General features: G+C 34.5%; 5 protein-coding genes across 7 annotated transcripts in view; 2 read left to right on the forward strand and 3 right to left on the reverse strand.

Annotated features, from left to right (window-relative positions):
* Window positions 1-14,420, reverse strand: part of LOC143913036 (aldo-keto reductase AKR2E4-like) — a 37,565-nt gene extending 23,145 nt beyond the window's left edge. Inside the window, exon 1 of the mRNA XM_077432546.1 lies at window positions 14,410-14,420. The gene's annotated coding sequence lies outside the window, so the exon portion shown is untranslated. The remainder of the gene's footprint in view (window positions 1-14,409) is intronic.
* On the forward strand, window positions 45-2,403 carry LOC143912928 (uncharacterized). The gene is made up of 3 exons (XM_077432389.1): window positions 45-256; window positions 331-651; window positions 736-2,403. The coding sequence occupies exons 1-3, from the start codon at window positions 149-151 to the stop codon at window positions 1,513-1,515; spliced, it is 1,209 nt and encodes a 402-aa protein (XP_077288515.1). The 5' UTR covers window positions 45-148; the 3' UTR covers window positions 1,516-2,403.
* Window positions 5,089-8,770, forward strand: LOC143913043 (uncharacterized). Its single transcript, XM_077432556.1, has 2 exons — window positions 5,089-6,401; window positions 6,630-8,770. Exon 1 carries the CDS (start codon window positions 5,233-5,235, stop codon window positions 5,635-5,637), a length of 405 nt encoding a protein of 134 aa, XP_077288682.1. The 5' UTR covers window positions 5,089-5,232; the 3' UTR covers window positions 5,638-6,401; window positions 6,630-8,770.
* LOC143913015 (uncharacterized) lies at window positions 6,265-9,844 on the reverse strand. 2 transcript variants are annotated; one of them, XM_077432513.1, is made up of 3 exons: window positions 8,473-9,844; window positions 8,106-8,408; window positions 6,265-8,031 (listed from the first exon to the last, which is right to left on the reverse strand). In XM_077432513.1, exons 1-3 carry the CDS (start codon window positions 8,569-8,571, stop codon window positions 6,868-6,870), a joined length of 1,566 nt encoding a protein of 521 aa, XP_077288639.1. In that variant the 5' UTR covers window positions 8,572-9,844; the 3' UTR covers window positions 6,265-6,867. The 2 variants fall into 2 exon arrangements, with proteins under 2 accessions (XP_077288639.1, XP_077288641.1); XM_077432515.1 differs by lacking the exon at window positions 8,106-8,408.
* A 96-nt stretch (window positions 14,421-14,516) lies between the features above and the next one.
* On the reverse strand, window positions 14,517-17,828 carry LOC143913023 (uncharacterized). Of its 2 annotated transcripts, XR_013260683.1 has the most exons (4): window positions 17,581-17,828; window positions 17,214-17,516; window positions 15,408-17,139; window positions 14,517-14,721 (listed from the first exon to the last, which is right to left on the reverse strand). XR_013260683.1 is itself a non-coding variant. In XM_077432523.1 (3 exons), exons 1-3 carry the CDS (start codon window positions 17,677-17,679, stop codon window positions 16,141-16,143), a joined length of 1,401 nt encoding a protein of 466 aa, XP_077288649.1. In that variant the 5' UTR covers window positions 17,680-17,695; the 3' UTR covers window positions 15,088-16,140. The 2 variants fall into 2 exon arrangements, 1 of the variants encoding a protein (XP_077288649.1); XM_077432523.1 differs by lacking the exon at window positions 14,517-14,721 and having other exon boundaries at window positions 15,088-17,139; window positions 17,581-17,695.
* Between the last annotated feature and the right edge of the window lie 4,885 nt (window positions 17,829-22,713).

A 22,713-nucleotide genomic window follows, 5' to 3' on the forward strand; every position in this document is an offset into this window, starting at 1 on the left:
AGTAATCACCGAACCATTTTTACATTTAGGGTACATAGCGGTAAACTGTTAAATTTAGACCAAATCTCGACGACTATTTTTTGACAGTTGTGTTATAAATTGACGTTTGCATTTAACTTGTTCCAACTAGCGAATAATTATCTGAATTATGGAATGTAGACTTTGTCTCTGTTCTGCTCCAGTCGAGTCCTCCGTCTCCATCCACGACTATCCTCATCCACTAGTTCAACGCATTTTGGCCTGCTGTCAGCTACAAGTCGGTTACAAATATATACTTTTAACAATTCAATCGTTAACACAACAAACTCATTACCATTATTTATTTTATAGGTTAAAGATGATTTGTTGCCAGATACGATGTGCCTTTTATGTAAAAACAATTTAGGATTGTTAAGCAATTTTAGAAACATGTGTATTCAGAGTGAAGAAACACAGAAACTAAGGCTGGCCAAGATTTTAGATATCAAAAATGAAGAAATTATTTTGGATGATTTAATCTGGGAAGATGATATTTGTATTAATTCAACATCAAATGTCTGTCAACCGGCCGTTGACAATGAAATCAATGAATCAGAGTCGAGCAATTCTGGAAAAGAATTTTTGCAACGAGATTATTCAAAGCAAAACGCCTTATTAATAGAAAATAAAAATGTCAGTGAAAATCGCAATTTAACACGTAAGTCGTAACAAATGTATGCTTATAGTTTATTGTATAATCGTCGTTTTATTTTGCAGATATCTGAAGGAAAATTCACACGAGAAAACCCACACAAATGTGCAACTTGTTCTAAATTGTTCACTACTAAAACTACCCTCGAGGAGCATGTGAATTGTCACAGGGGAGTAAAACCGTATCGATGTGAAGTTTGTTTGATTGCATTTACGCATAGATCGACCTTAAGTAGACATGTTTTAACTCATACCAAGGAGAAACGATTCAAATGTGAATTGTGTCCTAATTTTTTTACCTCCAAAGCTATCCTTGTGGAGCATATGAATTCTCACAAAGGGATAAAACCATACCGATGTAAAGTTTGTTTGTTTTCTACTACTCATAGGTCTACCTTAAGTAAACATGTACAAACTCACACTAAGGAGAAACCATTCAAATGCGACATCTGTCCAAAGTCGTTCACTTTGAAGAATAGCCTAGTGGTTCATTTGAAATCTCACAATGGTTTAAAACCGTACCATTGCGAAGTTTGTCTGATTTCATTCACTTGTAAGTGTAGCCTCAAGCGACACTTAAAATCTCACACCGGGGAGAGACTGTTCAAATGCAATGTTTGTTCTAAATCGTTCGCTCAGAAACACAACCTAGTGGTTCATATGAACTCTCACACTGGGGAGAAACCGCACAAGTGCGAAATGTGTTCTAAATTGTTCACTAAAAAAGCTATCCTCATGGATCATATGAATTCTCACAAAGAGATAAAACCATATCGATGTGAAGTTTGTTTGATTTCATTCTCTTATAAGCATAACCTCAAGCGACATGTACAATCGGTACACTGAGCAAAAATTGTGTTACATTGAAATATCAAATAGAAAGTATCACCACAAGTGTTTCTTCTCCAGAAAAATCTGAAATCGGGATTTTTCATCTCTCGAGAAATTCGCAGATGTACAAATTCACATGCATGTGAACACTTTTCAGTTCGTTTTTTTGGTCACTTTATACATGTAATTATTTTTATTTTTATTTTATTTCATTCAAAAATTAATCGCCATAAGTAATCAATGGTCCATCATTTATAATGTGAATTGTCTCACATAATTGGAGATTGTTTTAAGTTCATGTGCAACTTTGAATGAAATTAAAATAAATTTTACAACCCAAGTAATTGTGATTACTTTTTCCTATTTTATTTTATTAACCTATCCAGAGCACACATGGTAAGAAAATGATAAGGAAAGGTGTGTATTAAATATATTTAGTCTCCCTGAACTTTTAGTCTTTTCGATTCTATAATACAGATTGCCAAATTTAGCTTTCGTTTTTTAAGCGGGAGGTATGTTGACTAATGTCCCGACCTAAAGAAAGACATCTGTGTTTGGAAGAAGTTTATTTATTGTTCAGTGGATACAAGTATTATTGTATATATACGGCGATGGGGATAGTTGCTCGACTTCGGAGGAGTAGGTAGGCTGTACTCCTGGAGCTCACTGGCGTCTGGGGCTGATGCGATAGTTTATATATTGGTTGAGTGATGTCCTCGTGCTTTCGGGAATTCCCAGGAGCTCCAGGCTATTCTTTGTGTAGCTGTGCCTCGTGGTTTCTTGATACGTAGCTGTATACCAGGATCATCCTCTCGGGGGTTCCTGTGGCCTCGAGGTTGTTTATCCGAAGCAAGTCAAATGTGTCTGCAATTTATGTGAATGGAAATATTTCGGGAAACAACCAAAAAAAATTATTTCTTACATCCTGTTCTTAACAGTGGCTCTCAACATTCTTAAAATTATTCGTAATCTGAAAAATATATCCTTAAAATCAGTCTCCGTGACGCGACAGAATGTTAAATTACAGAAAACGCAAATATCGGAAGGCAAAGATCGAAAATCGAAAGATCTTAAGTCGAAAGATCAAAAAAAAATGGTGCATGGTAAACGGTACATACTCACTTAATTTGCGCGAGCAGGATACAAGAGGAACAGGCTTTTCCTCCCGTATTAATGTGCGCGCGCAGAATACGGGAGGAAAAGCATGTTCCTCTTGTTTCTGTTGTATCCTGCTCGCGCAAATTAAGTGAGTATGTACCGTTTACCATGCACCATTTTTTTTTTTTGATTTTTCGACTTAAGATTTTTCGATTTACAATCTTTGCCTTCCGATATTTGTGTTTTCTGTAATTTAACATTCTGTCTCGTCACGTAGACCCCCTTAAAATATATATTTTGATTTAGATATTTTATTTTATGTCCGGACATTTCACTGTATTCGTTTTATTGTGCGACCTGTTTACTATGAGGATATTTTAGCTCGCGCCCTTTTCACCGTGGGAATCTTTGTCATATCGGAGCAGTCACTCTGAACGGTAGGGTTCTAAACTTTTATTTATACCAAGACAAAGTTCTCCTGTCGGCCACGATGTTCGTAACAGAAAAAATAATCGAGTTTCAAAACACAAAGATTTTTTTTGTATTTCTACTTCAACCGAAAGTGGTACAAGGAATGGACAAGGAAGATGCTTAAATGCTCACGCTGGTGCAACTTCGGGCATTCTATAAAATACTGCAAAGAGGAAAAACCAAATTGTTCTCACTGTGCTTCTTCTGGTCACCTAGTTACAAATTGTCCATCAACGTTGAACCCGCCCAAGTGTTACAATTGTGCATTAATTAACAAACCTAGCAATTATATGACAAGAATCAACCAGTGCCCAGTGGTGTCACCCTAATGGTTTCCATGGGTTTCCGGAAACTTTCGATTTTTAACAACCTGTTTAAGGTCTGTTCATACTTAACAGCACTGCACGGCTTCAGCACTGCACGACTCCGTTTCAAATATGTCATTTTATTACATTTCTATTCATATCTACCTACACGTCGCGGTCACGTCACGTTTACAGCAATTTGGCCGAGTGCAAGGCAAAATCGGCTTACTTATACATTAGAGGCCATGACGATACGGCGCAATATTGCTTACGTCGTATTGTCGAGTACTTGCAATATGAATGCATACACGTGCATTCGTAGCTACGCGTCAGAATACAAGTCAGCAAAAACGTTTCGGCGTTTATCGAACGAAAAATGATGTATAATCGCATTGTTGTTGGAAGAAGAAGCTCAAGAAGGCAATAAAAAAGCACGGAGGCGTTTTGATGTGCATCCCATGTTAAAAAATAGAAAAACTGAAGGAGAGTTTTGGACACTGTATAAGGAGCTTGTGGATGATGGACAAATTTTTTTTAAATATTTCCGTAAAAAATTTAATTATTTTTTTTAAATATTTGCGCCAAAACCATGTCGAAAGATTGAACAGCTGTCAACTGTCACTATCGATAATTATTGGTCCGAAACAGCAAAGCGGCAGACTCATGGCACGTAATTCGCTTGTATATTTCCACGATGGCCAAAAAAACGGATACGATACGTTGACGGATGTTGCTGTAAGGTATGAACAGGAAATGTCGGGTACTGCTGTAAGCCTGCCGTGGCGTAAACGTGACGGTTGGTATGAATATACCCATACAAAATGTACCAAAGAATACTTTTAGTACGGCCGGATACCTGCTGAAGTCGGTACGTGCTGACTAGGTATGAACAGACCTTAAACCTGTCGTCAGAATTCTAAAAATTCATATATTTTTTGTCAAAAATTATTCAAATCTTGAAAATTGCTTTCGACGGTTACAACTTTGAAAAGGTCGCAGTCGATTACTTAGCAGATAAAGAGAAAATACTTTTTTCCGTTATGCACAAGCAAAATTAACTGTTAACAGTTAAATGTGTAGCGAAGAAAAATACTTACATACAAGGTCTCTTTCGAAATTATATATGGATTCGCCGCTGTACATACTATGTACATGACTAAAAACAAAGCATGGATACAATAACGTGGAAAAATAAAATAAAACAAAGACATGTCAGGAAAACTGTGATTATTTAAAATAATTCAAGTTGGAAAAATATACATATGTACATATATTATATTTAATACAAAAACAAATATAAACAAGAATTTAATTTAAAAATGAAAACATTTAAAAAGCAAAAGAAAATTATTATTGCTTTAAGTCCCAAATACATATATCTAGCAAAGCTGTCTTTCCAATTTCCAAAGTAAAAAGCTTAAATTTAAATATATACACTACCGTCCATATGTTTAAGACCAAACCTATAACTTGTTTTCTCATGTCCATAAAATTAATTTAGCGTGAAATAGTTCAAATAAATGAATGCCAATTTTTTCCACAAACCCTTAGCTTTAATTTGAACAAAAAAAAACAGGGATTGTCCCATTGGTTTATTGTTTTTTTTGTGTAAGAGTTCAAAATTGTCTCAAACATGCCGCGTGACGAATCGACATATGTTGAAATCCGACACCTTTTCTGTGAGCAGTTAATATTTCGACCTTTTTTTTTACTTAATCCTGCTGATATGACATAGAAGTAGTTCAAAACAATAAAAAAAAATGAATTTGGTTCAGTTTAAGCCGATCAGCCAGACTTCGAAGTCGTATTAGCGAAGAAATTTATAAAATATAGAGAAGACAAATTTTTTTGAAGAAATATGGGAAGAAACAAAAATCTTACCATGGAGATTCGAGGAGCTGTTATTGCTCTTTACAATCAACACAAAAACCAGCGATATATTGCCGAAAAATTAAATATTTCGAAGACTGCAGTACAACAGACAATAAAAAAATTCCGAAATTCCAACAATATTATGGATAAATCAAAATCAGGACGTCCCAGAATCACAACACAAGCATTGGATCAACAAATTATACTATTAAGCAAGCGAAATAGAAAAAGAACGGCACCCGAAATTGCATCTGAGATAGAAAAGACCACCCTCAAAAAAATATCGGTAACCACGGTTAAACGTTGGCTGATGGAGGCGAACCTTGGAGGGCTCATAGCTATAAGAAAACCTTTTCTAAGAAGAAATAGTAAGGCGAAAAGACTAGCTTGAGCCCTTCAGCACCGAAATTGGTCAAAAGTAATTTAGTCCGATGAATCGAAATTCCAATTGTTCGGTTCGAAAAGACGAGTGTACGTCCGGCGCACACCCCAAGAAAAATTGATGCCAGACTGTGTGCTGCCAACAATTAAACATGGTGGTGGTTCCATAATGGTATGGGGATGTGTTGCAAGAGCTGGAGTGAGAAATTTAATTAAAATTGACGGCATTCTGAAAAAAGAAGGTTACTTGAAAATTTTAAAAGACCAAGTTTTGCCGTGCGGCCGGAGATTATGTGGGCAGAATTTTGTATTTCAACAAGATAATGACCCAAAACATACCTCAAAACTCTGCAAGGACTTCTTACAAGAAAAAAAAATTTTCAAAAATATGAATCACCCGATTTGAACCCCATAGAACTTCTGTGGGATGAATTGGACAGACGTACCAAAATCCATCGCTCATCATATATAGATCAATTTTGGAAGCATCTTCAGGAAAGCTGGAAGTCCATACCTCTCACCACAATACAAAATTTAATATATAGAATGCCGAGATTATGTGCAGCAGTGATCAAAAGGTGGATTTTTTGACGAAAGTTCGGTTTGACGTTTTATTTTTTTTATCATTTTATGTTTTATAATTGTTGGAATATTTTGAATTATTTTAATAAATAGGTATTTTATAAATATAACTGCGTTTATTTTTTTTTTAAATTGGTGCAAAATTGTAATAAATATGTTGAAAAAACACTTTGGTCTTAAAACATATGGACGGTAGTGTATATACATAAGGCTTTTTTCCCATGTAACGCGGTGGAACGGAGTTCCGTCACCTAAATGTCTCAGCATTTTTTTATGTTTCAAACGAATATTCTATATAATATAATTTTAATACAATCTTTTCCCATAAAAAACTTGACAAAAGTGAGTTCTACATTTTTTTTCAAAAAAAAGCCCTATATCAATGTAATTGAACATTTCATTATTTAATATATAATGGAGTATATAGTCGAACTTATTTTTTGATAGTATTCACTAAGTACGCGGAAATTAATTTCAAACACTTTTATCATTAAAATTATTACTATTCCTTTTGTAACTTTATTTCGAATAATTCTAATTTTATTTAGAATACTAATAACATTTGAATAAACACTATTAACATTTATGGTACACCTTAACATTACTTATGATACTGATACGGTAAATTTCAAATATCACATTTGTGTGGTTTTTCCCCTTAGTGCGTTTTCATGTGTATACTAAGATAATTTTTTGAAGAAAATGATTTTAAGCAAACATCACAATTGTGTGGCTTTTCCCCCGTATGAGTTCTCATGTGTGTATGAAGATTATTACTTTGAGTAAATGATTTTAAGCAAACATTACATTTGTATGGTTTTTCCCCTTTGTGCCTTTTCACGTGTAAATTAAGATAACTTTTTACAGAAAATGATTTCGAACAAATATCGCATTTGTGGGGTTTTTCCTCTTTGTGCGTTTCCAGGTGTACACTAAGAGAATTTTTAAAAGTAAACGATTTTAAGCAAATATCACATTTGTATTGCTTTTCCCCTGTGTGAGATTTCACGTGTTTATAAAGACCATCAATTCGACTAAATGATTTTAAGCAAATCTTGCATTTGTGTGGTTTTTCCCGTGTGTGACATGCCATGTGTGTAGCAAGGTTATTTTTTAGAGCAAAGGATTTCAAACAAATATCACATTTGTATGGTTTTTCCCCTTTGTGTGTTTTCAGGTGTATTCTAAGATAATTTTTTGTAGAAAATGATTTTGAGCAAAGATCACATTTGTCTGGCTTTTCCCCCGTGTGAGATCTCATGTGTATATGTAGTCTATCAATTCGAATAAATGATTTTAAGCAAACCTCGCATTTGTGTGGTTTTTCCCCTGTGTGACATATCATGTGTTTATTAAGATTACTTTTTAGAGTATAGGATTTCAAACAAATATTACATTTGTATGGTTTTTCCCCTTTGTGTGTTTTCACGTGTATACTAAGATAACTTTTTACAGAAAATGATTTTAAACAAATATTACATTTGTATGGCTTTTCCACCGTGTGAATTCCCATGTGTCTATGAAGATGACTAGTTTGACTAAACGATTTTAAGCAAATATCACATTTGTGTGGCTTTTCCCCCGTGTGAGTTCTCATGTGTGCACGAAGATTATTCATTCGACTAAATGATTTTAAGCAAACCTCACATTTGTGTGGTTTTTTCCCTGTGTGACATCTCATGTGTTTACGTACACTATCTTTTTGAGTAAAGGATTTCAAACAAATATCACATTGGTAAATATTCGATAATGGAGACTCTTCCGATGGAACTCCAGTAACATCTGCCCCAAAATCACTCGAAATATCCTTTCCTACGTGTATCTGTAAAATTAAACAAACGTTATACAATGAAAACGAATACAATACGATTTTAGCAGGATTAGAAGCAACTATACGGGAGATGTAATATTTTCCATCAAATAGATATTTTGTTTTGAAACGCTTCTTTCTAAGGCACTAGATTTGAACTCATTCGCCTCGTCATTACAAACATTTGGTGACGAATCACCATCTGATTCATCCTTCCATATTAAATCTTCCAGTAAAACTTTTTCCGTCTTCACATTCAAACTCTCATTCAACGTCAGCTTCGACGTTCCGTTGCTTTGAAGACAATCATTTCGAAAACTGCTGAGCAATTCCAGAGTGTTGATACACGAAAGGCATATCGCATCTGGCAAGCCGTCACCACTTTTAACCTGCAAATGAGAGGGGCAGCGATGAATAGTTAATTTGGATGACAATAGGATAAAAGTAACTAACCTGCAGCCGACAAGAGGTTTGTATGAGCTGTGCTAGTGGATGAGGATTGTTGTGGATGGAGACAGTCGGAGCAGAACCAAGGCAAAGCCTGCACTCCATCGCATTTACCAAGTCTTCTGTCAAAACTGAACACTTCTATTCAACGGCAACACGTAAATAGTTCGAATACTATTCACCGAATGCTATTCTACTAACGACCAGAAATCAGACGCCGAGAAGTTTCTATGCACAAAAATATCACCAATAACAGCATACCCTGGTATTCGACATAAAATCCGACATGGCCACCCTCAGTATTGTCAGTGCAAAAAAAAAAACCGCTTAAATTTATCGGAAATAACTTTTAATTAAACGCCTATAACATTATCTTTTTCACACTGTATAACTACCGATATTTGCGAATTTTTCCATAACCAGTTCCTAAATCGCAACCACAGGCTGCAATATGGGAAATGGATATGGAAAATTCGAGAATATCGGGTGTAGATATCGGTAGTATGGACGTAGCAAATGTCTGACCGCACTGTGCGACCTTGCACTGCTGCGAATTTAATTAAAATTCAAAATTTAAGAATTCAATTTAAAAATGAAAGAAGATTATTATTTAATGAAAGAAGTTGTTTCTGCTTTGGCCGAAGAATATTGTGTGGCAATTTTAGAATCTCAAAATATTACATCGGGCACAACACTAGTATTATATAAATACAAACACAGCAGGCCTTACCGATCTGATGGAACTCCAGCGATGAATTATGTCTCTAGCAAACATCCTTTTGGCTATTATAATACGTAATGCGGGCTCTTCGCTCGCGTGCGAACACGGCGCGAAATCGCGCCGCGAATCTGCGAGTGTAGTGACATATTTTTACTTTGTTCGTGCCAGTGGCGTAGCTAGAATTTTGGGCCCTGATGCAAAAATTTCTCCCCACTTCCTGGCCAGTTTGTTCGCTTCTGATTTTATTTCTTCGTATGAATTTCGTAATTTACTAACATTCTCATATATACGATCAAACACCAAAGTGGCTTCGTCTAAACTTTAAAGTAAGATCTCTTTTCTGCAATCGATGTTTCTACTCGAGGGCTATACGCCTACTTAGTGTATAGCAGTGGTGTACGGTGAAATTGTTTAATATCGAGCATGGGCCGTATGCTTTGTATCATTTATGCACAATGGTAACTACGCTACTGGAAGTGTTGCATTTTCGAAGTTCCCCGCCAAAAATGGGGCAGGCCTCCAGCCGCGAAACGCAAACACTCACACACGGAGTTTCCGGTTTACGGCGCGAGTGAAGCTTCGCAGTTTAGTTTGTGTGCTCAACGAGAATGGAAATATTTTGTAAATAAAGTATTTTGTAGATAAATAAATAAATATACTTACAGAATTAATTGTATTTTTCGTACTACATACGCCTTTCCCAAGAAAAGAGTCCATTGCATCATAGGCAAACCATATACATATATATATACTATATATAAAAACCGACTGTCGCTGAATATATATATACTAGCTGTATTACCCAGCTTCGCTCAGTATTTATAATATAAACCGCTTAAACATGACTAATCTCATAGTAAACATTTTGTTAAAAAAAAATTTTAAAATTAAAAAAAAAATCTATTGCCCCCCTTAGCTATTGCCGTTTAGGGCTTCACCCCTCTGCGCCCCCCTTAGCTAATGCCTTTTAGGGCTGCGCCCCATAAGTCTGCACCTCATAAGGCTGCGCCCCCTTCGGGGCCCCATGCGGCTGCCCCATTAAGCACAAACGAAGGACTTAAGGTACAGTTTAGAAAGGGTTACCAGCAGTTCTGGCTGCAGAAAGATATCCCTGTTGCTTATCCTGTATTGTGGGCTATCGCAAGAAAGTTTTTTATAGCATTTCCTTCTTCGCACCTCGTGGAAAGAGGTTTTAGTGCAGTTACCAATTTTCTTACGAAAAAAAGAAATCGGTTGCAAATTACTGAACGTGGAGATTTATGATTGTACCTTACGAATTTGAACCCAAATATTGATATCGGAGCATCAGGTTCATCCCTCTCATTAAGAGAATTTATTATTTTATGTAAGAATTTTATTATGTTTTGATTTGTTCATGAACACACTGTGATAGGTTTTTTTGTATAGTGGACAATTGTAAAAAAAATGATGTATATTTTTTATTCTTATCTTTATTGAATTTTTTTTAATGAAAGTTTTTCATTTAAAAAATATTCAATAAAGATAAGAATAAAAAATATACAATTTTTTTTTACAATTATCCACTATACAAAAAATTCGGGTGTGACCAACCCATGACTTTATCTATGTATTTGAGGAATATAAGAAGGTTACAAAACAAAATTCGATATTGAACTGATGACTAGGATAGCGATACAAATTGAGCGCAAATGTATGGAAACTTGCACAAAACAAAAGTTCAAAAGTACTTCCGGTTGTGAGATTTTGTTCAAATTTTTTTTATTACTAAAAATCACTATCAGTATTATACTCATTAAATATCAAGAAAATAAAAATAATTTTAAAGGTCAAAATAAAATAATGAAATATTGTTTTTAAAAAAAATACTACTTCCGGTTTACAAATTCTGACCAAAACCCTACCAGCTCTAAGTTAGTACATAAAGGATAGAAATATAAATTTTCAGCTTAATACGTTCAGGGGTGCGGACAGAGTAGTGGGCACAACATTTTTGACCTTTCTACGAGGAAAAAAAATCCCACTTCCGGTTTATAAAATTTTTTTTTTTTTTTATTTTCATCAAATTGCTACAAGAATTATACTTGAATTTTTTTGTGACGAACACACATGTTAAAGGGGTCGAAAAAAATAGTGGAAGAAAAATCGAACAAGAGTAAACTGCCACTTCCGGTTGACAGATACTTACTAAATTTTATATATAAGTTGGTATTAAACTTAAACTTTTAGATATGAAATTTCAGTTCAATAAACCAAAAGGTTTCTGAGAAAAACATAAAAAACCTCGATTCTCTAGAGTAAAAGTACTACTTCCGGTTCAGATAGAAATATTTAAAAAATATAAGGTTATAAAAATTATTATTTCTATCATATTTAAAAAAAATTCAGTTTGATTCAGTTAGTGGTTTGGAAGATAATTGAATTCAAAAACCTAAAAAAAAGAGGACACCTATAAGGGGAGGTACCATTTCCGGTCAACTTAAAAATTTGAAAAAAAATTACGACGTGTCGATAAGAATTTCATTAACCGATACTCAGTTTCAGTTCGATAGGACTAACGGTGTTAAAAATATCCCCAAAATACACACACACACATTTTTTCTAGATTATGAAAACGTGATCAGTGATCGATTCTGAGTTCGAATCAGTCAAAATCTCGAGTTCGAATTTTCGCATGATCACAAAACTTCATCTATTGTTACTACGTACATAGATAAAGTAAAAAACCTATAAGAGTGTATTCATATTTGTATTTAAAAAAATTAGAAAATTTCACTATTAGGCATCCTGGTGGAGGGGGTCCACGAAGGATAAAATACTGGGCTAGGGGTCCACGGGGAAAATAAGTTTGGGAACCTATGATCTATACTAAAAAACATATGGGTCTTTGGAAATCAGAATCATCATTTATCTTGTGAACTTCCGAAGTCAGATTCATCACTCACTGAACTTTGACTTATTGGAATAAACTGTCTTGACAAAAACGGGAATCATGCATTTTGAAGATGGAAACATTCAAAATTATAATAATAAACAAACGAAAAAATGAAATAGTTTACGTAAACAAAAGAACGAATGCAATGGAGGTGCAACAAAACCGAACATTTTTCACAGTTGGAGTTGCAGCAAAAACTAATAAATAATAATGGAGATAAAAGTTTGCAAGAATGTAGGTACTCACTACTCGGCGATAAATATATATTTTTTTTATTACAACCAATGTACACTCGCCATTACAGATCGCTCCAATGCGACGAATGTACGAGAACGGTCAGATAAACATAGAATACAATAATTAATGAAGTACAGAAATAATAATCATAGAGATAACTATGGATTATTTTTAGATTTTGTGCACAATTACTATTACAATTTTTATACACATAATAAACACGAAATTATAGAGACATCTATAGATTTCAGATTTCTGTGCATAATTTCTACAAATTATACACACAGATTTTTGTGACAACAGGAAATGATCTATTACCAATTTTCAGGAACCGTTTCAACACTGATCAGATAAAATTGGCAAACTCTGATAGAGAAACGATCGATTTAGAGTCACAAAACCCCCAAATCTAACCAGCAGTTTGACGAGTCGAACCATCGATCGCAGTGGTGCTAAATATATAAGCCAGCGGTTCCCGAATGGTGTTCCGCGGAACCTTGGGGTTCCGTAAAAGGCTCTCAGGTAGGGTTGCCAGATGGTATCCAAAGGGAGGACATGTCCTCCTTTTCCATGTTTTGTCCTCCCGTCCTCCCTTACCTTTTTGCTAAATATCGGGCGGGACTTATTTATAATGATTTAGTTTCATGCATTGAGTTCTTGAGCATCAGAGGTGTAAAGATTGACGATGTTAAGCTACAAGATCAATTTTGTAACTTGATTTCATTTATTAAATCAAAATCAGATGAAGATGAAGCATATTATGATTTGAAGTTGCACGAGAAGTGGACAATCTACTTCAAAAGTGTTAAAAACATTGAATGTTTCTCAGAACTGCTCAAGATCTGCGAGTTTTATTTTTGTATAAGCGCACATAATGCAAATGTGGAAAGATTTTTTTCACTGATTAATACTCAGTGGAACAAAGAGAGGAATAGACTAAGTGTACAGTCAGTTAAATCTTTAATTCTTACTCAATACAACTTCAAAAACATGACATGTGAAGATTTTTATAATTATTTGTTAAAAAACCAAGAACTTCTTTCCAAAATTGGCAGCTCAGCTAAATATTATTAAAATAAAGTAAAATAATATAAAAAATTCGTTTAATTTCTGAATGTCCTCCTTTTTTTACAGAAAATCCTCCTTTTTAGACCCATCTGCCCTCCTTTATCAAATTATCATCTGGCAACCCTACTCTCAGGGGTTCCATTCAAGATTTCCATATTGTAAATCGTTTCACGTTTGATAATATTTAGGTATTGTAATTTTTATATAAATGGACGTAATTATTATTCAGTTTCAATGAACTTGTTGTCCAAAAATGTTGTAGTAGGTGAAATTCCGTTTGTAGGTGTACCGTTCGCGAGTGTAAGTTAAGTACCAGTTCGCGATGGAGTGACAAAATATCTTCTTTAAAATATAAAATCGCCTTCTCGATTGAATGTCTTGGACAAAAAAGTTATGACTGTTTTCCGCTACTTCAGCAATTTCTCAAAAAAAATCATCTTCCAATGGCTACAGACGTGGAAATAAGTATACGTGAACATTTGACAAACCTGACAACGTCTTTGGAGGAATATTTTCCAGAAGAAAAGTTTCAGTTATGGGAAATCGAATGGGTCCGAAATCCATTTAGGATTAGTACCAAAACCTTCAACATTGACTGTATTGGAGTATGAAAATTTAATTGATATTAAAAATTTATCCACACTCCAACAACTTTTGGAATCAAAAGCTACCACGAACCTGAGCCAATTTTGGTTTGGCCTGAAAAACGAATACCCGGGTATCGCTGAAAAGGCTATCATGGCGTTACTCCCATTTGTGTCAACTTAGGGCCGGATCGCACCGCGCGACGTGTCGTTCTGAAAATGCAAAATGACCGATCCCATACACATTGTATGGGGTCACATTTCATCGGAGCGGACCCTGCAACATGTCGGTCTCTCGGGTAATAAAGCCCGACGACGGTTGATATCAGTTGACAGAGTTGGGTCTGGTCGCATGGATTTAATGACCTTAACGATCGACATGCCGGACCCATCAAAAAAACTCCATACAAAAAAAACACCAACAACCGCACGTGCAATCTACGACATGCCTCTATTGTATGAATGATCAATCTATGAGATAATTTCTCAATGAATTGCTCAATATGAGGTAATTGAACTAAAATTTGATTCAGATATCATTTATTGCACGTAATAAGTTTGTTAAATCTATCGAGTACAATAAACATTAATTTGAAATAACAACAACATAACAATGGAATTTGCCGGAGATCGAGGAAGAAGAGACGAAATACAATAAGTTAGAGAAAATTAAAAAAAAACATGGTCTACAAAATATGTGGATAAGACTGGCCGCGCACTAGGCAGCCAGGCTGCCGCAGCCAATCTAACATACGGTGGCTCATTGGAGCCCGCGCACTAGGCAGCCAAGAATTCCTGGCTGCGGCAGCCAGATCGCGTACGATTGCATGGCAGCCAGCTGGCTGCACGCAGCCAGAGCCTGCAAGGTAGAATGTATGTGGCTGCCTTCAGTCTCCGCGCACTTGACGTAGCAGCCAGAAGTTTTACGCCGCGGATAGCGATTAGAATCCCAGATACTGTGTGACCTTTCAAGGATTATCTGTAACGAATATCTGTTAACGGATTAAATCGTAAGGCAATATGGGATATGTCTTCAGAAGAATACAGTGATCGAGATGTGAAAAGACGAAGATGGTAGGAAATCACAAATACAAAGTGTGAGGAAAGCTTGGTTTTATTAATCTTACATATATGTTTACCATCGATGGCACCAATGCAATTGGGAAAATTTGCATTTTTATTGAAACCATTTGCTATCTCAATCCATCTTTCTCCATTAAATTCTGGAAACGCTGTTTGTTTGAATGAATGAATCCAAAATCTTCTCTTTGCTTTGCGTTTCTTACGAAACAAGAGGTAAAGAATTATTTCTTCTACGCTTGACGGAAAGGTGACTACTGGCCGTCGACTCTGGCTGCCGAAACTGGCTGCTCAATATTTTGGCTGCGGCAGCCTGGCTGCCTAGTGCGCGGCCAGCCTAATGTAAATAACGGTTTTGGAGGACCTACGACACGTGTTGCTGCAATAAATCTTCTGAACAATGATTTCTAAATAGGTTCTGTAACTGTACCATCTTTACTCATTGTATCATATTGAAATCATATTGAATATATATTATTTTAAATGAACAGGATGTGCCTGTGTCGTGTAAAATTAATATTTGAAATAATATATAGATGTTAAACACCCTAATAAATTACAATAGATAATACTGAACGGTAAGTAAGACTTTTTCGACTTGCATACGACGACAATAAAGCATGAGTATGTATATTATTTTAAATGGACAGGGTGTGTGGCTGTGTCGTGTAAAATTAACAATTGAAATAATAGAGATGTTGAAAATCCTAATAAATTACAATAGATGCGTTAAATGCGTATTGTGCGTATTACGGTATTGTACGTCTGTATTGTATTATAGTCTCTATAGTGAAAAAACTAGTAGCACGTGCGGCCGTCTCAGGCCGTCCCCGTGTTGAAAGGAAGCCCGGACCCACAGATTTTCCAGCAACAAAACTCGCCAACAAAGTTGTTCGCGAGTCGAGCGGTGCGACTCGGCCCTTACAGATGTGAGGCTGGGTTTTCAGCTTACGCCTACACGAAAAATAAGTTTAGCTGGGTTAAAACGCACATATGTGCACGCCCCCGGCTCCACGTGTTAACATTTATGGTACACTTTAAAATTATTTCGTATACTGATACGGTAAATATCAAACATCACATTTGCATGGCTTTTCTTTTGTGTGAGATCTCACGTGTCTAACAAGACTACTGTTTTTTGTAAAGGAATTCAAACAAATATCACATTTGTATGGTTTTTCCGCCGTGTGAGTTCTCGTGTGTGTATAAAGATTACTAATTTGGCTAAATGTTTTTAAGCAAACATCACATTTGTGCGGCTTTTCCCCCGTGTGAGATCTCATATGTTTATGAAGACTATCAATTCGACTAAATGATTTTAAGCAAACCTCACATTTGTGTGGTTTTTCCCCTGTGTGACATCTCAAGTGTATAGCAAGACTATTTATTTGAGTAAAGGATTTCAAACAAATATCACATTTGTGTGGCTTTTCCCCCGTGTGAGTTCTCATGTGTGTATGAAGATTACCAATTTGACTAAATGGTTTTAAGCAAACATCACAATTGTGTGGCTTTTCCCCCGTGTGAGTTCTCATGTGTGATCTAAGACCATGTTTTACAGAAAATGATTTTAAGCAAATATCACATTTGTGTGACTTTTCCCCCGTGTGAATTCTCATGTGTGTCTGAAGATGAATAATTTGACTAAATGATTTTGAGCAAACCTCACATTTGTGTGGTTTTTCTCCTGTGTGAGATCTCATGTGTTTATGAAGATAACTACTATAAATAAATGATTTTAAACAAATATCACATTTGTATGGCTTTTCCCCATTGTGAGATTTAATTTCTCCATCAAGATGTCCTTTTTGAGTAATCATTTTTGTACAAACTTCACGTTTGGGTGATTTTATCCCAGGGCGAGATATCATGTTAATAAGAAGATCACTTTCTTGTGAAAACGATTTTTCGTGAGTGTGAAACAATAAATGTTCCACAATAGTAGATTTTTGAGAAAATGATTTTAAACAAATATCACATTGGTAAATATTCGGTAATGGAGACTCTTCCGATGGAATTCCAGTATCATCTGCCCCAAAATCACTCGAAATATCCTTTCTTATGTGTATCTGTAAAGTTAAACGAACGTTATACAATGAAAATGAATACAATACGTTTTTAACAAGATTAGAAGCGACTATACCGGAGATATAATATTTTCCCTCAAATAGATATTTTGTTGGGAATCGCTTCTTTCTAAGGCACTAGATTTCCAGTCATTCGCCTCGACATTACAAACATTTGGTGACGAATCAACATCTGATTCATCCTTCCATATTAAATCTTCCAGTAAAACTTCTTCCGGCTTTAAATTCAAACTCTCATTCAACGTCAGCTTCGACGTTACGTTGCTTTGAAGACAATCTTCTCGAAAACTGCTGAGCAATTCCAGAGTGTTGATACACGAAAGGCATATCCCATCTGGCAAGCCGTCACCTCTTTTAACCTGCAAATGAGAGGGGCAGCGATGAATGGTTAATTTAGATGACAATAGGATAAAAGTAATTAACCTGCAGTCGACAAGAGGTTCGTATGAGCTGTGCCAGTGGATGAGGATTGTCGTGGATGGAGACAGTCGGAGCAGAACTAAGACAAAGCCTGCACTCCATCGCATCGCCCAAGTCTTCTGTCAAAACTGAAAAATTGTATTCATCGGTAACATGTAAATCGTTCGAATACTATTCACCGAATAGTATTCTACTAACGACCAGAGATCAGACGCCGAGATGTTTATCAGCACAAAAATATGACCAATAACAGGGAGCATGTAAATTGGTCGAATGCTATACACCGAAATCCATCACCGAATGCTATTCCACTAATAACGCTTTCACCGAAAATCTAAAGACCGAAAGGTAAATTCGTCTAATATCTTTATATGGTAATTGGACTATTCGTCACATTGCGGTGATATGTGACGAATAGTCCAATTACATGAAAATCGCGAATACACAATATTTGGCACTCAAGTTATCGTTAGTATGATGGGCTTTTCTGCTCCCAGATGTTCCGTTATAGAGATTTTAGTGATTTGTGACCAGTAATCGCCGAGCCATATTTATATCCAATTTCGAGTTTCAAACCAGTAGTAGCCGAGTTTCAAACCTAAAGATAAAGGTAAATATAAAGATAAAAGTTCATGAACGGGAATAAACCGGGTTTTTTCCCGACGGCACATCTCTAGAAACAATGCAATTACGTACAAAAATCTTTATTCGATATAGGTCTAAATTGAATAAACATTTAAAAATACACAACAAGGACAGACTGTTCGAATGCAATATTTGTTCAAAGTCGTTCGCTCACCCAGAATCATATAAAATCTCATTCTGAGATAAAACCGTACCATTGTGAAATTAGTATGGTTTCATTCGCTCACAGGTAGAGGTTGTTATTTCTCGACTTATTTTGATTCTCGAGATTCGGGAATCTTTATTTCTCGGAATATTTGAATCTCGAGATATGAGAATCTTATTTTCTCGAAATATTTCAATCTCGAGAATTCGAGATTTTCTTTTTTGTTTCTCGAGATTCTTGATAAAGTATATATATATATATTTTTAATATAGTGAATTGATTTTTTTAGCATATAAAATCGACAACATACAAAAATCAAAAGGACACAAACACTACATTTTATTTTTTTTATGTATACATACATGTATACGGTTATGGAGGACGGTACGCGACGATTGGGCGCCCAGGACGATTGGTCGACCAGTGTTACTCGCCACTGCGACAACTGGACGACGAGACTGGCGGACACTGCGTCAATTGGGCCCTGCGTCAATTGGGCGCCCATCGCACTGGGCGATCGTCGACTGGGCTATGGCGACTGGGCGACCTGGGCGCGTGGGCGACCGCCGACACGCCCGCTGGTGAAGTGGTCGCCAAGCTTACGTAAACTCTGCGTTTTGCAAGGAACGACCGCGACCGTCTCCGTTATAGGAATTTCCGATACACTGACAAATATTCTACCTACATACATATGCTTTATACCGCTTTATTTTTCGTTTCAGTTTTACCAATTTTTCGTAACAACACGAATCATACTATTAATTTTTTTCGCTATATTATATTACATTTGCTGGAATTTTATATTAAACGTACTTTTATAAATACATGTGTAGCACCTTTTCACAAAAAATAATTGTAAGATGACAAATCATATGTACCTACATATTCTGCAAAATAATATAAAAGAAAAATGATCGATTGAATCTTTCGCGCAGTGCTTTTAGTTTGTTTTCAAATGGACACACTTTTTTTTCTTTTAAATGTTGTATTTCAGTTTTATCATTTGGAAAAATTCACACTCTATTCTCAATTTTCTCAACACTGTATTAGTTATACATAATTACAAAATATTTTCTAGTAGCGATTCTCAAAGTTTTCAAGATTATATTTTTTTTCAATGATGAAATAAGTTTACGAAAAAAAAGCGCATACTTAAATTCGTTTGCGGAGCTCGAATAATTTTTTTCGGCTTTTCCCATAATTAAATTATTACATCGTTTACGATTCGCAGAGGCAATTCTCGAAAAAAATAGCTTTTTAAAGCAATTTTAAACATCTCCCGTTCTATGGTTATTGTTGAAAATTACATTGAGCCACAAAAAATCACGTTTTTTAGTTACCAGAGCGGAGTTTAACCAATCTTTACTAACTTTGACCCACTGAATTCGAATATGATATTGATTTTTGCTGGTTGGTGATCGTTTACGAGATATGAGCGTTTAAAAAAATGCGCGATTTTTACAGTTTTTTGGCTTTTGCGGTCTTTAAATCAAAACCTAGTATCGCAGTGCTCAAAGTGAGTATTGGAATCAATAATCAGATGTTTTTCCTATCGATTGTGATATTGCATTGCTTTAAAATACTTATAATTAATTGTCTAGCGAATTTTAAAAGTGAAAAATATATTTTTTTTACGGATTTTTTCTCCGTGCTATTTTGCATTTATTTGGCAATTTTTTTATTTCACCTCGTTTATAAGGATTGGTTTTCTATTTCAATATTTTTTATTTTTATCTAAACGTACTAACTCAAGCAGTAATTGCAATTTAAATGCTTTCGTTTTTGTTGCTCAGTGTTATTATAGTCACATTAAAATCTATATGATAGTTTATAGTAATTAAGGCTCATTTCGTTTATCAATAATTTAATAAGGTAAATTCGAAACATACATAAATATGTATAACGAATTATGTTTACATCTATAACTGTCATCCAGCGCTCATCTGTTCATCTAATGTATAATTTCTTTAATAATATTTTATGCGTATAAAATATTACAAAGACCTTACAAGAAATTATATATTTTCAAATATTTGGACCGAATGAACGAACTCATTCAAAACGTTTTTTTTTACTATGAGTGGCAGTTTTATTGCCTAAAGATAAATAATACCGCGTCTCATAGGCTAGGCTACAGATGCTCTGCAAGTCGTTTTGATAAAAGAGTTCTCAAAACGACTTTTGACAACTGTTTCTCGAACTACTTTTTTTCTTGATTGTTTTACATGACATGTTATACATACATATGTAAGGTTTTTCAACGGGTTTTTGCGGTATCATAAATTCATGGCCCTCAAATTTGGTTTAAAATAATGCAATGACGTAAATGATTTTATACCCTAAAAATAAAAATATTATTAAAGAAATTATATATAAGTTGAACAGATGAGCGCTGGATGACAGTTATACATAGATGTAAACATAATTCGTTATATATATATGTATGTATGTATGTATGTTTCTAATTTACAAAAGCAATAGATATTTACCTACATAGTAATATAAATTATTGATAAACGAAATGAGCCTTAATTACTATAAATTACTATAAACTATCATATAAAATTTTAATATAAAGAAAATGTCTATATTTTTAATTCTTACGGCTAATTTTTACTTTATCTATGTACGTAGTTTTTGATATATGTACATACATACATATGTACCTAAACGCATCATAACATTATGGACTCGTCATTAAATAATTATTTAAAAAGCATAATTTTCAACAATAACCATAGAACTAGAGGTTGTGATCGAGAAATCTTGTCTCGAGATTTCTCGAGAAATTTTGATTCTCGTTTCTCGAGAATATTTTATTGTAAAATTACGAGATTCTCATTTCTCGAGAATATTTTATTATGAAAATTCGAGATTCTCGTATCTCGATAAAATATGGGATCAACCGTGTGATTGGTGCTTATTTTTAATCTTACGAAAATCCAAAACGTGTAAAATTTGTAACTCTCAACATTAAATCAATTCTAGAATCGCCAGTATTTAGTATATTCATCAAATCATAGTATTAATAAAGTTTTTTGATTTACTTTTCATTGATGAATAATGAAAATAAATATTAAATTGAAAATTTTCAAAATAACATATGTACATATGTATGTATGTACATGCATTCATACAACACATATATACATTGAAAAAATTATTTCCATGCTAATTATAACATTTGAAAATTACAAGGTTTATCTTAGTTTTGGACAAACCTCCTAAAACTTTTCCGATCGCTTTGAAACTTTGCCATTTTTTTTGGAATAAAAAACGTTTATTTTATCGGAGAGGTTTTGAAAAAACGATGAAAACCATTTCAGAATAATTTGAATTTAATAAAAGGATAAAGGGTATAAAATCATTTACGTCATTGCATTATTTTAAACCAAATTTGAGGGCCATGAATTTATGATACCGCAAAAACCCGTTGAAAAACCTTACATATGTATGTATAACATGTCATGTAAAACAATCAAGAAAAAAAGTAGTACGAGAAACAGTTGTCAAAAGTCGTTTTGAGAACTCTTTTATCAAAACGACTTGCAGAGCATCTGTAGCCTAGCCTATGAGGCGCGGTATTATTTATCTTTAGGCAATAAAACTGCCACTCATAGTAAAAAAAAACGTTTTGAATGAGTTCGTTCATTCGGTCCAAATATTTGAAAATATATAATTTCTTGTAAGGTCTTTGTAATATTTTATACGCATAAAATATTATTAAAGAAATTATACATTAGATGAACAGATGAGCGCTGGATGACAGTTATAGATGTAAACATAATTCGTTATACATATTTATGTATGTTTCGAATTTACCTTATTAAATTATTGATAAACGAAATGAGCCTTAATTACTATAAACTATCATATAGATTTTAATGTGACTATAATAACACTGAGCAACAAAAACGAAAGCATTTAAATTGCAATTACTGCTTGAGTTAGTACGTTTAGATAAAAATAAAAAATATTGAAATAGAAAACCAATCCTTATAAACGAGGTGAAATAAAAAAATTGCCAAATAAATGCAAAATAGCACGGAGAAAAAATCCGTAAAAAAAATATATTTTTCACTTTTAAAATTCGCTAGACAATTAATTATAAGTATTTTAAAGCAATGCAATATCACAATCGATAGGAAAAACATCTGATTATTGATTCCAATACTCACTTTGAGCACTGCGATACTAGGTTTTGATTTAAAGACCGCAAAAGCCAAAAAACTGTAAAAATCGCGCATTTTTTTAAACGCTCATATCTCGTAAACGATCACCAACCAGCAAAAATCAATATCATATTCGAATTCAGTGGGTCAAAGTTAGTAAAGATTGGTTAAACT

The sequence above is a fragment of the Arctopsyche grandis genome, chromosome 6 (assembly GCF_051622035.1).
Source record: "Arctopsyche grandis isolate Sample6627 chromosome 6, ASM5162203v2, whole genome shotgun sequence".
Taxonomy (NCBI): Eukaryota; Metazoa; Arthropoda; class Insecta; order Trichoptera; family Hydropsychidae; genus Arctopsyche; species Arctopsyche grandis.